We start from the raw sequence: 15,408 nt of genomic DNA on the forward strand, positions 1-15,408 counted from the left end.
CTTTGTGAAGAAGTATAGTCCCTTTCAAAGATACTCACAATTAAAAGAGATCCTCAGGCTTAAAACATACTTTTTAAAAGCATTGCATGTGTTCAGTCCTGTGCTCCACAAGGACCCTCAAGGTACTCATTAAATGCATTTTGCATTAAAAAAAAGGGCAAAAAAGGAAAAAAATCAAAATACTACTATGCACATTTTTTGTAGAGGCTTTGTATCCTTACTCTAAAGTAAAAAAAGACTTTCAACCACAGCCTGAAGGCTTATAGGGATGGTAGAAACATTTCCTAAAGAAATGGTGACTCTGTCTGTTAGTGGGATCAAAGAACCAAGATTTCTCCTTCCTTCCTTCATTTAGTGTCTCAAAGTTGCAAGCCCTGCTCTGTTACATTTCATTCTTTCTTTCCACCAAACTTCTGATTAGGATAAAGGGTTCCTAGGCTTTGAAAAGCAAACACTTCCAAGGCTCATATTCCCTAGTACCTAGGATAGCCTATCCTTTGCTTGAAGCCAGTTTTGTTATCACTGCTGCTGAACATAAGCAAGCCTGCCCCTCCCCAAGCCTTGAGCAGCTTGCTTCTGCTTCAGCACATCAGCACAGCTCCTGTCCAGGTGAACTGGCTATTTGGATTACTACCAGCCTGGCCCAAAAAGGACTTGGATCTGCCCAGATTTATCCTTCAACCATCATTATACAGCAGCATGGACATATGTGGAGGGGCAGGGGTAGTGGAAGGGAGGAGTGAAGGGATGCCAGGGATGGATTGCAGGAGACAGACTGCAAAGCTGCACACATGCAGATCTAGGACCTGAAGCTGGACAATTCTGCAAGAAATCTCCCTTAAGTCTGGACCTCTCCCTTGGTCATCATACACTGCAACCAATAAATTTTTTGTATGAAACAAGTCTAGTCACCTTGTAACTCTGTTTTCAGTCACAACTGAGTCCCCTCACAACCATTACAGAACTCGGGAGTCAAAGAGAGCAACAGATTTTCATAACAAAACTGAAGCCACAAGACACAAAATGAGGAGGAGCATAACCTGAGAAGTCTCCAAGAAGTGAGCATATTTGCCTATCCTAGTCCTGTACTTCTGTTACTGCCCAGAGCTACAGACAGGACCTGTGCTTAGGAAGACTTCTCTTTGGAAACGTTACTCTGTTGTGCTTATTTAACACAGTTTGATCACAGAAGAGAGGTTTTGACAGGGTTCTTAATCATTACTGCAAAAGAGGTGTTATTGCTTTTAGTACTTCAACCTGTACTTACAAATTACATAATAATGTATACTTCTTATTTCAAAAACTCAAAATACAAAACCAAACTTTACTTTACCCTGGAGGTTGTAATGCTCATTACATGGCTTTAAATAAGCAAATATTCTTATATCACCAGGGAGATGGCTGGAAAACAAGATAGGAAAAATATATTCAATACAGACACCTTCCAGCAAAAACTTCATAGGTCTTAAGCAACAGTGCCTGGATGTAATTTTTATAAATTTTATGGTACCACCTCTATTTCAGTCATTTTAAACCTCTGAGGCTTAATCACATAGGAAGAAGTCTGAGGTCAATGGAAAAAAAATCCTGCCTGAAGAATTTAAAGTAACTAGTAAAAAGAAAGGCAGCAGGAGTTTGGGGAAGGCAGAGAACCTGCTGGGACATCAGGAGCTATGCCTGGCCCACCAGAAGAAGTGGAGAAACTGTGGGCATCATAGATAAGCATGAGAAGAGTTGAAGCTTGCAAGTGTTTTTGTTCCTAGTACCTCTTTTCTACTGTTAAATATAGAAAGCCTGTTCATTTAGACTGCTAGCTGGATAGCTTTTTGAAAGAAAAGAACACCAGGTGTCTTATTCTAGTTGGAGCAGATAAATCTGTTAGCAGGGACTATGATGGAGCCCTGACCTGTAAGGAGAACTCTATCCCCTGGCCCCATAAAAGTGCAGGTTAGAGAGGTTTACCCTTTAAGGGTTTGTATATAGAGACTAAGAAAGGGAAAAGAGGCAATGAGTCCTGCCATTACAACAACAGTATCTGACAAACAAAACCTGCAGCCATGTAAATACAGATAAATGTTCTGATAAATGATTCTGAGAGAAGCCCTGATGGACATCTTGGGACTGTTTTTAGATGCTGTTATACAAGAGCTGCTTTGCTTTGCACAAAACAAGAGTTTTGTGCACTGTAATCTTTCCAGGCTCAACCTTCAAGTATAAAGTCAAGCACTAATGGGGCTGAGAAAGATCCCAGCATGAGGAAGAAGCTAATTGTGTCCAAAGGCTGCTGCTGCTGTGGCCACACAGCACAGACTGCACAATAAGCTGTGCTATACAGGCACATCCACCCATGTTGGAGCACAATGTGAGGTTTTAAAATGGAGATTTTAGCAGAAGTATTGGCACACTACCTTGAACTATGTGCCTTGCAGGCTAACTTCTAACATACATAATATGCTGCAGGACAGAAAATACATATTCCAAGACAGTAAGAGTCAGATTGAAAAAAAAAAAACATTTGTATACATTTTCCATTTAAGTCTCATCATTTTACATGATACAACAGCTCTTTTCTTTTCTCAACAAAAACATTCTTTGCTAAAACAACCTTGATTACAACCAAATCTGAAGGCAGGCTGAAATTAATTCTGGATCTTCAGAGAAACAAACTTCCCACCACAGGAAAACCAGTGGTTCAAGGACATGGTCATTTGCTCTTTCTTGAAGAAGCCATGGGCTGGAATCTAGAAAAGACCCAGCCCAAATTTAACAGCAAAACTGCTGCACTATGAGAACACACATTCCTATCACGTTTGTAAAATAATGTGGATTTAAAACATGAGAAAGACATGAGTTACAGGAAGGGGAATTCTCCAACAGAAACAACTGCAGAAAGAGTTCAGTATGTGGAAAGGCATCCCTGCTTTCCTGAAGATAACAATAGATGGAAAATAAAGGAAGCAAAGCTCCCAAATATTGTTTTAACTTATTGCAAGGTAAAGGCAGCCAGGAGGCAAAGATACAGTGGGTGTACAACAGGAACTGCTGCATGAATATTGATTACCTGAGAATCAGCAGTTGCTGTATTAATATTGATTAGCTGAGAACCAGCAGTGAGCAGTACACTGGCTTTATTAGGACTTTTCATCACAAGCAGAAGCAACCATGTTTGCCAAGACAATCTTATTCATAAAATGTTACTAATTATCTTGTCTACACAGCCTTTACATCTTTGAGATGTGCCTCAGGGACCTCCTGTGACCTAGACTCAGTAGAACTTGCCTCAGTTGCCCCATCTGTAGCACTGCTCTCAGCTGAAACTGCAGTCAAACCTCATGCTTGTGAAATCCTTTGAAAATTGTATTATTTCATTCCTTTACTTTGCAAATTTCTATAGCAAAAGCTTAAATGTTCATCTGACTATTGGTACATTTCAAGGTGAAAAAAAATTAAAAGCCTGCAAAGAAAACTGAACCATACCATTGCATTTTCAGGCTAGGTTAAAATGTATTTCAGAAAGCTAACAAGGGATTTATCTAAGCATTAATCATTAAAAAGGATTATGCAGAATGGGGTCTTCCAACATGGTACAGAGTGTTTAATGTTGCATGAATTTATACAGTGGCTGTTCTGAGCACAGAGGGAGGCACTGATGCAGAGCATGGTCTATGAAGATGATTCTAGTGGGGTAGTTTGTGGAAGTGTATACAAAAGTTCAAAATCAGCACAATGTATCCAAAATTCAACAATGACTCAAACAGCATTGCAGAGGGCACTCAGTGCTCCTGAGACAGCAGATGGGGAAGGGTGCAGTCCTAAGTTCAGCAAGCTGTTTGGGGACTGTACAGCAGTGTTTGAGAACAAAACCACTCTGTTCACTGTTTATAGGAAGAAGTCAGAGCTATTCTCAACTCCCCAACTCATCATCAAATGTACACATATGAAGCTGCTGGCTGGTTCACTTTTTGATGAGGGATTGAGTTTTAGATGTTTTGGGCCACCCACATAAAGATGGTGTCGATACAAAAGAAACATTCACATGAAATTTAAAAATATGCAAACATAGTCTCTTCAACTCACCGTGGTCTCCTGAAAGCCAAACCATAGTGCTGACAAGCCAGGCCAACTGTTGGGGTGTAAACTATGGGCATGAATTTCTCGATATCAGAGGTCAGCACTCGGTAAAAAAGCTTCTCATTCCTGTCTTGCAATGTCATAAGAATAATGTACCTTTAAAGTAATAAAAAACAGTTTTACATCAGTATTTCTGATAGTTCACAGCTTCACAAAAAGCAGTCATTGGATCCCTCAGTATACACTCAGCTCTCCCAAGCCCTGAAACTCCTTTGTGCTACATCATGAGCAGGTGCTTGGAACAAAATTTCCCAGAGGGCTTGGCCAGCTCCAACATCCTCAGTAAGGCTGGAGGTCACACCCATGCACAACCTTAGAATTTTGAAATTTGCATCAAAATGCATCATACACAGCTATCAATATATAATTTTCAAGATCAACACAGGTATTTGTGACACAGAAAAGCCAATGCAATTGGTCTACAGGGCAAGAGTCCTGCTGCCTCAGTCCTCAGAACAGTGGAAGCTGAGAGAGATGGATCGACTGTCCATTGCAGCAGGAATCAAACAGCATCTACCATCAGTAACCCTGATGAACAATACTGGATGCATTGAAAACTCACAAAGTTTAGCCAATACAATATTGCTTCTGCTTTCTTTTTATTTCTTCCTACACACTGGCAGTTTTTTTTCTGTCCTTCCATCCAGCATTTTAGTGAATGTATTGGGGATACAGATAGGCACATGAACTACATGTGTTCAAAATACCTTCAGTGCTCTGCTTTTTTCTTGTACCCAAAGTATACCAGAACTCTCCAGTAATGTAGTAGTAGTAAAAAATAACACCAGTGGACCTCTTGGAGCAGGTCCAGAGGAGGGTGAAAAAGATGATCAGAGGGCTGGAGCACCTCTCCTATGAAGACAGGCTGAGAGAGTTGGCCTGGAGCAGGGAAGGTGCTGGGGACATCTTCTAGCAACTTCCAGTACCTAAACAGGGCCCTAATAAAAGCTGGAGAAGGACTTTTTACAAGGGCATGTATTGACAGGACAAGAGGGAATGGCTCCAAACTGAAAGAGGGTATGTTTATATTAGATGTTAGGAAGAAATTTTTTGAGTGTGAGCTTGGTGAGGCACTGGCACAAGTTGCCCAGAGAAACTGTGGATGTTCCATCCCTGGAAGTGTTCAAGGCCAGATTAAATGGGACTTTGAGCAACCTGGTCAAGTGGAAGGTATTCCTGCCCATGGCAGGGTGTTTGGAAGCAGATGATCTTTAAGGTCCCTTTAAACCCAAACTACTCTATAATTCTGCTGCTGGAGAATGTGGACAGTTGGAAAAAAGTGACTCCACGGGAAATGTGTACATTGAAGGAGAATCCACAATTTTTCCTTGGGGCTTTAAAGAACTGAAAGGTAAAGGGGGAAGGGAGAGGAAATAAGATGCTTTTGACATACTTGTCTAGATCGTTAGATTGCTTTTCAAAGTTCTTCATCACACGAAGGGCTTGAACATCTTGGCTCAGGAAGCAAGGAGGGAGGAGGCCATGAATTCCCAGCTGTAGCCTTTCTTCAAGTGTGAAAGCCATTCCCTGGGAAGAGAAAAGGAAGGGATATTCAAATGGCATAATATGCACTGCCAGCTAGGATATCCAGGAATAAAGGAAGCAACAGCATGCAGCTCCTGTGGGCCTGGAGGCAGTCCTGCCCTGCAGGGAGTGTGGGAACCAGATCACTCAGACCTGCAGCTTCTGGATTAGCTGTCCAACAGCAGTTGTGCTTTAACACACTCTTTTGCCATCTGAATTTGGCTTATTTCTACAGTGTTTTTGACTTCTTAGTGTATATTCTTAGTGTTTCTTTCACTTCATACTCTTTTTATATTATTTCATTATCTCATGCCTAGTAGTTTCCATGGCCTTCCTGGAAGCACAGCAATTATCCTCTACAGATCACAAAATGTGTAGAATCATAGAATCATTCAGGCTGAAAAGACTTTAAAATTCATCAAGTCCAACCATTAACCCAGCACTGCCAAGTCCACCATTAAATTATGTCCATAAGCACGACATCTTACATGGCTTTTAAATACCTTCAGGTATGGTGACTTCACCACTTCCCTGGGCAGCCTGTTCCAATGCCTGATGGCATTTCACATGAAGAATTCTTTCCTAATATCCAATACAAACCCTTCTTGGTACAACTTGAGACTGGCTCCTCTCCTCCTATCTATCACTTGTTACCTGGGAGAAGAGACTGACCCCCACCTGGCTATAACCACCTTTAGGTGGCTGTAGAGAACAAGGCCCCTGAGCTTCCTTTTCTCTAGGACAAACACCCCCAGCTTCCTCATCTGCTTACCATAAGACTTGTGCTCCAGACCCTTCCCCAGCTTTGCTGTCCTTCTTTGGACATGCTCCAGCCCCTCAGTGTCTTTCTCGTAGTGAGGGACACAAAGCTGAACACAGGATTTGAGGTGTGGCCTCAGCAGTGCCCAGTACAGGGGGACAGTCACTGCCCTGGCCACACCATTGCTGATCCAGGCCAGGATGCCATTGGCCTTGCAGGACCCAGCACTTCACTTTGTTGAACGCTATACATTTTGCCTTGGCCCATCAATCCAGCCAATGCAGATCCCTCTGCCTCCATCAGATCAACACTCCCACTCAACCTGGTGTCACCTGCAAACTTAGTGAAAGTACCCTTCACTCCCTTATCTAGATCATTGATAAAGATGTTAAACAAGACTGGTCCCATTTCTGAGCCCTGGGGTACACCACTGGTGACCTGCCAGCAGCTGGATTTAACTCCCTATGCTCAGCCACCCAGCCAGTCTTTTACCCAGCAAACAATGCACCTGTCCAAGCCATGAGCAGTCAGTTTTTCCAGGAGAATCCTGTGGGAAGCAGTGCCAAAGGCTTTACTAAAGTCCAGGTAGAAAACATCCACAGCTTTTCATTCATCCACTACTGGGTCACTGTTGTAGAAGATCTATTTGGTGAAGCAGGGTCTGCTTTTCCCAAACACATGCTGCCTGGACCTGATCCCCTGGCTGTCCTGCACGTATCACATGATGGCTCTCAAGATGACCTAGTCCATGTCCTTCCCACCACCAAGGTCACACTGACAGGTCTGTAGCTCCTTGGCTCATCCTCACAGCCCTTCTTGTAGATGGGCTTCACATTTGCTAACCTCCAGATAGCAAAGATTTATATTTGGGTACTGCATAGTATACCCAACTCATCCACTTCAGTTACCTACTAGTTTACCACCAGACACAGTTTATAATGGCATATTAGCAGTGCAGAAGACAGACAGCCATGCTGGATGCTTTCTCAGTGCTAACCTTCTGTTTTAAATACAAGTAACACATAGCACAAGTCTTATTCAGTAACTGACAATGTCCCACAGCTGGAGCTCAACTGCAAGACTTTGTAGGATGACCCTGCTCTTACAGGACAAGGTCACGCTTCCTTAGGCAGAAGCCTGAGCATGTCCTGCTCCCTGGGCTGATGCCCCAGACCACCAGCAGTGCCCTGTGCTGGACTCAGCCCAATGAACAGCAATGGTAAATGCATTCTGCAGCCTGTGAAGGAGATTATAACAGTCTTTAATTAATGGTATTTCTGCTATGCTGATAGCAGATTAGACAGCAGGATGGCAGAAAAAATTTTCAGGAGTGTCTAAGGAGCTTAAATTCTAATGAAAACTTCACCCATAACTAACAAACTGGTTCAAAGCTTGATGAACAGCTGGCAGAGAAATATTAAAAATCTGTGATTATTGAACTACACCTACTTGAGCACACAGACACATGCTTGACAAAACGTTAATGAGCAGCTTTTACATAGCTGTTAAACTGCTGGTTTCTACCATGGATTTAGCTTTTCTGTATGACAAATAACTGTTATTATTGCCAGAGAAAAACTGAGAGCATATCTTGATGAACTTGGTTTTGGCAACCTTCCCTCCCCTCCTGTTGCTTGCTCCCATCCCTGTGCCATCCCAGTGGTTGTGCCAGTAAGAGCATGTGTGCAGTCACACGTTTAATCAGCAAGAGGAAGTACCTGGCTTGAAAATAATCACCTCACTTGATCTCAGAGCAGCTCCCTTGGTTGATGATACCACAGATGGCTCTACAGACACTGCCAAACCTGGGCACAGCCACAGGGGACACACAGCTGTGGGAAAGAACTGCTGGAAGAGCCATTTGCTTGTAAGTAGTGCAGATGCTGGCAAAAATGTTTGTCAAACTATCAGCAATGCCAAGGAACCTGTGCCAGGACAGAGGGAAGGACTGAAACTAATCTTCCTGTTTGCCAGATCCATGCTTTGCACATACATACTGTGACACTCTTTTCATGAGTAAAACGTGCACTAGCACAAATTAAAAGAAAAAAAAATCTTCATATATTTTAGTTAAGTTATTCAGCCTCCAGGATAGCTGAAAAGTCTATCTTACACACACTTTCATAGGATTTTTTTCCTACTCTCAACCAGGATAGAGTCAAGTATTTTGAAAAAAATTTTGCTGCAAGAGCATAGCAGAGAGAAACTTTTCCTCTTCCAGCCAGCACATGAGGAGTCAGCAGTTGCCTGGGAGGCAGGAGGCCAGGATTTTGCTGCCAAGCCCAGAAACTGCGTTGAGGTCTCCATAGTTGTTGTTGAATGTTGTACCCAGGACATGCCTGTTTCTGATGAAATGCCTGACATTTCTGACCCAAATTTCCTTCCTGGATAAGAAAAACTTTCCCCCAAATGAGTTTCATAGCAGAACTGGTACATTCCCACAAGATAAAGTTTGAGTTTTTGTAAGTCATCATTTATGAATTAAAAAAGAGGCAAAAAGTTCTCATCAGAAAACTTGTAATCATCTGCATTCTCCAGGCTGGAGACTTCTGAAATACTACACTAAGATCAACACTGGAATGAGCTCTGCATCAATATTTGGCTTTACATTGCCAATATTATATCACAGCAGGGAAAATACAGCTCCTGTGAATGTCAAAGTTTATCTACAGTGAATGGGCAAAAAAGAATACAATTTCAAACCTTTTACTTCCTGTGACTTTTGCACATGGAGGATAGATAATGAGAAACAGAAATACTTGCCAGCAAATACTCTACTTACTTGTCTAGAGAAAGTAACATCAAAGATTGGCCAATTAGGATATCAGACCTGTCCCCTGCTCATACCCTAGAACAGAAATGAAGCTAGCAAGCACAGTAAATCAGCAGTGGTTACTCTTCTGAAAAGGGTAGAAAAGACAGAAATGCAGTATCCTAGGGATTTCTGCATCCAACCGCTGAAAATCTTCTTGTGGTAATTTTTCAATAGGAAATAAAGTCCTTTCAGTGATTTTCCACAAAACAAAAGTGAGAAGTTTTAATATTTCATCAAATGATCACACATCCAATACAAAAAAAAACTTTCTGCATTTCAGCTCATTTCTATTCAAAATAATAACCATAGTGCCTTACAGAGACGACAGCCTGAATGGCCACTATAGGAACCTGTTCTTGTTTTCTGGGTTGGGCTCTGCCTGAATGACATCGCCAACATCCTGTAAGACCAGGAGCAGCTCAAACTGCTCCAACAGCTCAAGCTGTTTAAACATAATCACAGTTGTGCTGTTAATAGTCCAAGGCTAAGCATGGCAATAGTTACATACCATACCTCTAACTCACTGCAGTTCTGCATTTATTGCAGCTCTGCATTTATCTGAATGAGTTATACCAGTATAAGCATCTTCATACTGGAGCAATCACAAACAAGTGTGATGAGGAACTTGCTGCTTTCACAAGTTAAATCTCCAAAACACTTTTCAGTACAGAGCTGGTCCATCATCCAGTGCCTCTGTGGCAGGGATGGGAGTGGAACAGAAATTGCCAGCTCCAACATTAAGGCTGTTTTCTGAAGCTTCTGTGAAGGCCTAGGAGCAGGACCCCATGGTGAGGTGGTTATATTCACTGAAACAGCACAGCGTGAAATGAATCTGGAAACACATTCTGCCCCAGATCAAAAGCTCAAATTCACTGAGGTATTGCTATGTTTAAGATTAAAGCTTTTAGACTTGGGATTTTTTTTTAAGACTGCCTGAAAGCCATATTGTACCTCTCTTTTTCTGGTCTTGAAGGGTCTAATGATTAGATGATGAGCCACAACTTTGCAAAGCTGAAGCCAGGTGCTCCAATTCAATTTTAAATGTATTGGAAATGAGTTGGCATGGAGAAGGCAGATGCTATGTCACTAACCAAAAACAAAAGCAAAAATATCAGCTGCCTACAAGGCTTCACGCTACATAGAGGCTACGTGGGGGGTTTTGTTTTAAAAAAGGCTTACTGCAAATAACCTCAAATGCTTCTGTTTTCTTATTGCTCACAGCACTGAGTCTGTTATGGGGCAGGTCCCTCTTTGCAGTTCAATCCCATAAAAGCCACTTATTTTGGAAACTGAAGGGTAATGCAAATTCACAGATAATGATTAGTTCTATCACTGCCTGCACTTTCTAGCAGTGAGAAGGGGGTGTTTCACTCAGGGCTGGATGCAAGCAGGATGTTGGCAAGGCTTGTATTTATAATTTACTCACTTTAGATCAGCCTTCTGTAGGTGAGAATAAGGAACAAATGACAGTTCTTATGGTATCAGAAAACTGTTTTTAATGTAATGGGTGCCTAACCAAGGGCTGAATTATTCTTTACCTAGTGTACAACATCCATAGTCCAGTGTAACTCAGATAATCTCCAGCACCTGAGCATCTTTTTGGAGCAAAGCCTTGGCTTACTGCATCTATCCACATCCCTATGCTCTAGAGAGCAATGAGCAGCCACAGCACAGGGAGGGCTGTGGGACTTCTTGGACAGCCAGACCAAGGGGTTCACGCAGTTTATACAGTCCCAGGCCATTGCCCTGTGATGCTGGGACTCCAGCTGCAGTTCTCAGGACTTTGGGACCACATCCTTCATCCATGTAAGTGAAAGCTGGTTTGGCAGTCTCTGAGCTGAGTAAACAAGTGAACATCTCCAACCCTTTGGCAACAGTCCCAGGAACTGGGAACTTCCTATTCTGACTAGAGCAGAGTGCTGGAAGGGCACAATGAGGAAATACAGACACACAGGGATCACCACTGCAGGCTGCAAGAGCAGGTGCTGTTAATCCACTTCTCCTTTACAATTGGTATCTTAACAGCCAGCCTAGGGAAGACCTTGTAGTCAGGGACCCTAACAAGCTTATTCTATGCAGATTTTTCCTGTAATGTGTTTTCCATAGATATTTGCACCTGTCCAGTTTTATGGCAGGGATGTACTTTGACTGTCTGCAAGCAAAAATTCCTCCCATAAGGGGTCAGCACCAGAAGCTAAACCAACCCTCACTGAGACTGCACGTGGGCTGAGGAGCAGAGAGCAACAGCAGAAAACCTCCATTTTCTACATGGAGAAAGATTTTTCTACAGAGATCAGATTCTACAGTGACTTCCTTGACTCCAAATGACTTGATAAACTTCTTCATAGTGCTCCTTCTCAGCTACTCAAGCTTCTCTTCCTGCTATGAATGGACTGACAGACACAGCACTCCACTCTGGAAAAGCTGCATTGAAAAGATTATTTGCAAAAAAAGAGTGAAGGAGGGACATCAGAGGGGCAATACTTTGTTTTCTCCTTTAAAAAGTATTGTGACTTCATATAATCTTTAATTTGCATGTGTTTGTGTTCTTAAGCTTAGGAAAAACCCAAACCTGTGGTGCTTTGGGGTATGGAGAAGACATGTCTGAAATCTGGAAAGAAGAATCCCTCTGTGTCTTCTCAGCAGTTATTGCTGGGCACACCTTCTGCTGACTTTGATTTACAAACTCTTCTCACAGTCTCTATTCGTCTTTCTAGCTGAAAAATCCCTCACTCTTAGCCATCCCCTCTGTTACAAAACGATATAGTAGTGGATTTCTAATCCTTTCACATTGTTCTTCCTTCCTCTCCCACAGAGCCTGGGAACACTATTAAAAACTCCAAGACAAAGATAATTAAGCAACTCAACTTCGTGTTTGTTTTATTTCCTGGGGGAACCATCTTTAATGAGGTCCTCTAATTCAATTACAATGTAAGTTCTCCCTACTATTAATGAGGTTTTACCAGTAACTCTTTTGTTTTGTGCAAGTAACTTTTTCTCACTGAATTACATTTCTATTATTCTTCTCAGTGACTTTTGATTTACACCAATGTAAGACTGAGCAGAACTGGAACATGACAAACCCCTGTCCCAGAGGGACCTGATCCTGCACAGTTTAACCTCACAGAGGTAAACACTTTCCTGGTGAGGACATTACTGGTGCAAGATGTGACACAGTCCCAGACAAAATCAGCAAAGCCATGCTGTTCCCACGTGCTGTAGGAGGTTTTCTTCAATAAATAAATCTCATAAGACAAAGTCTTCAGGGATTTGTTCATTAATCCATAGGAAGAACTGCAGTGCAAAACCCCTCAAGCCCTGCACAGTGATTTCAGACTGCAGCAGCACAGCTCTACACCAAAGTTAGTAGAGAACTCATGATTTCCTGAAGTTTGTTAGCCTCCAGGGCAGCAATTTGTCCTCCATATTAAAAAAAAAAATAAATCTATATGCTAGAGACTTTGTGTTTTATCTGCAAATAAGTTTCTGCTGCATTGAAACAGATTTTTAAAAGATGAATGAGACAAAATTCCCCAAAGAACAGCTTGTTTGGCACACTTGCTTCTTCCCACAAAAGCAATGTTAGGGTCCTCACAAAGTTCTAGCCAAGATAATGGGAATATTTCTTTGGGTCTATGGAGGGAAGGGTAAGTGTGATTTTTCTTTTGATTTTGACTAGATTCACAAATGTGTACATGCATGATGTGTCTAAATACAAGCTTCAGTGTCTTTTGGTAAAGGAAAAGAGTAAAATCACTTCAGGGAGAACAAGCCTGCAGAAAAACAGAAAAATTGCATATACAGAAAAATTAGGTGGCATGGGGAAGAAAAACCCCAGAGAAATCCTGAGAAATTATTAGGAGCAACAGAGCAGTGCAGAATTCCAAATGGTGTGGGACACATGGTGCATGCAAACAACTGAGCAGAAGACCATTCCTGCCTGGACCAGCCTAAACTGTGAAACACTTGCTGGTTTCCCTCTCATATGAAGCAAAATATTGTAGAAGAGGGTAGCCTGATGGAGTAAGCAGAAATGAGGACATCAGGTTTTAGGCTACTGCCAAGCTGTTGAACAGAACCCTAAGGCAAACCCCAAATTCCCTTATCAAAAGTATCCATGTAATCCTGGCACACAGATTCTGGTGGATTTCCCTCCTAACTCTAAAGCAAATGAAGACTCCCTGGTGTCTCCTCTACTTTATTCCCAGTTTTCCTAAATGAGTTTTACACTTACAAATGTCACGGCTTTTCATGCCAATTAGTGAGTGAAATGAGCTTGTCCAGGACAGAAATGGGAAGCTCACAGTCCACATGCCCATGTCTCAGGTAAAGGGAAAACTATTATTTCTTCTCATAAGAAAAGGGGGCAGGGTAAAATCAGTTTCTGCAGGCAGTTTGCCAAGCACAAACCTAAATATTTCAGTTACTCTGATGCTGGAAACATACTTTTCTCCCAAATATAATGCTGCCACTAGACAGGAAGAATTCAGCATAAATGACAAATGCTTGCATTCCTAGGCCTGTGAAAACCACCCATCATTATCAGTTTGAAAGAGCAAGTATGTCTGAGAAGAAAGATCAAGGCAATTCCAAGGTTTAAATGTGATCCAAAACATTAAGAAAATACAGCTCTAAAAGCTAGTTTTACAATGTCTGGTAACTGCTCCCATTGTATGTGCAGCTGATTGCATGAATTGTGGTTGCACACAATTTGTGTCTGGTGCTGTTGAGAGCACTAACTTCCTTTTGAGGTCCCTTTTGAGTAAATGGAATAAAATGAGACTTGTGCACTCACTGCTTGCTCACCAACTGCATCATGCTGTAGATCTGGAGGGTGGGAGACTCTCTGCAATTTGTATCTCTTTTGCTATTGCCACCTCAGCAAATGGGATTGTTCCAAATGTAGGCTGGAGCTGGATTACAGCTCATGGGTGGCTGCTGATGTTGTATTTGGTTAAATACCACTGAAAAAGCATGGCACTGGCCACAAAATTAGCTGTTTCACAAGAAAACAGTCTGGATGGAAGTTGAATCAGAATGAAACCAAGGGTAGTTTTGTTACTGACTTTACCAAAGATGTTTTCTTCACTGTAGCATTCTTATGTCCTTGTCACTGTCCTCCTTCACATGCTGCTTCTACCAAAGCTCTGTAGAAAGGAACCTTAGCAGCAGCTTCTTGAGTAGTACCAGATGTTCTTTGCACATCCTTGTATGATCCAGGAGAAGCAGGCTTGGCTCCTAAACCACAATTCTGATAGCTGTGCAAGGAGATCTAACATATGTCAGCTTCAGAACATTTGAGATGTTTACAAAACATTCAGACACACTTTCAGATAAAGGATTCTAGAGAAAGACAATGCTTTCTTTTAAAAATTAGGAACAAGAGAAACAGACAAGGCTCTAACTAAGAAATTTGCCATCTTAGTAAAACGAACCCATGAGAAAAAACACATTTTTTCTGAGCTCTCATTTAATGATACAACCAACACTTGAAGGCAACTAAACATGCAGGTAAATACAGAGCACCCCACAGGAAATCTGTGTGAGCCTCCATTTCCTACCTGAATAATTTGTACAACTTTTGTTTTTCCCTCGCTGCTTCTGCAGTCCTGCATGTCAAGGTCACTGATGGACTTCAACCCAGCAGAGAAACCATCCCCCAGGGCAGTGCCCATTGGCACTGGAACACACCAGAGCCATACATACAGCAATCTCAAGAGTGTCCAGCTTCCCTTTGGAGATCTTTGTGCAGTCCTCATTTGGCAGCTCACCTTAGAGTTTAGCTCTGCTCTGTGCCATGTTTATATTTTTCTTCCCACTTCTCAGCCTTCCACAGACTTAATTCCCCAGTGGTTTTGTCTCTCAAGGCATTAAGCAAGTTGCTTTCCTCTCTCTACTCCAGCATTTCTATGGCTACATTTCACAAAACCCGTAAGATTGACAGGTAGCTAAAGGTGTATATATACATGTATATGCATATATATATATCTGTATATACACATATATATATATATACACATATATTTGTGTGTGTGCATATCCATATATATAAAAACTTGGACCCAGTGCATGTTCTTTTCCAATCCAGCCTCCAGCCAGTCCCAAAATGATCTCCATGCTGACCTCAGGGGCCTGTGGCTTTGCCAAGCACATGTTTTTCCTAAGCACACATGGGCCA

The 15,408-nt window shown here is 42.0% G+C and overlaps 1 protein-coding gene across 2 annotated transcripts in view; it reads right to left on the reverse strand.

The window, feature by feature from the left end:
• ME3 (malic enzyme 3) overlaps positions 1-15,408 on the reverse strand; it is a 114,543-nt gene that overhangs the window by 46,070 nt on the left and 53,065 nt on the right. For both annotated transcript variants that reach the window (XM_079303803.1, XM_079303802.1), the window contains exons 2-3: positions 5,525-5,658; positions 4,078-4,227 (exon numbers count right to left, since the gene is read on the reverse strand). In XM_079303803.1, the coding sequence (XP_079159929.1) occupies positions 4,078-4,227; positions 5,525-5,658 (284 nt within the window). The remainder of the gene's footprint in view (positions 1-4,077; positions 4,228-5,524; positions 5,659-15,408) is intronic.

This window comes from Erithacus rubecula, assembly GCF_903797595.1.
Source record: "Erithacus rubecula genome assembly, chromosome: 1".
In the NCBI taxonomy this organism is placed as follows: Eukaryota; Metazoa; Chordata; class Aves; order Passeriformes; family Muscicapidae; genus Erithacus; species Erithacus rubecula.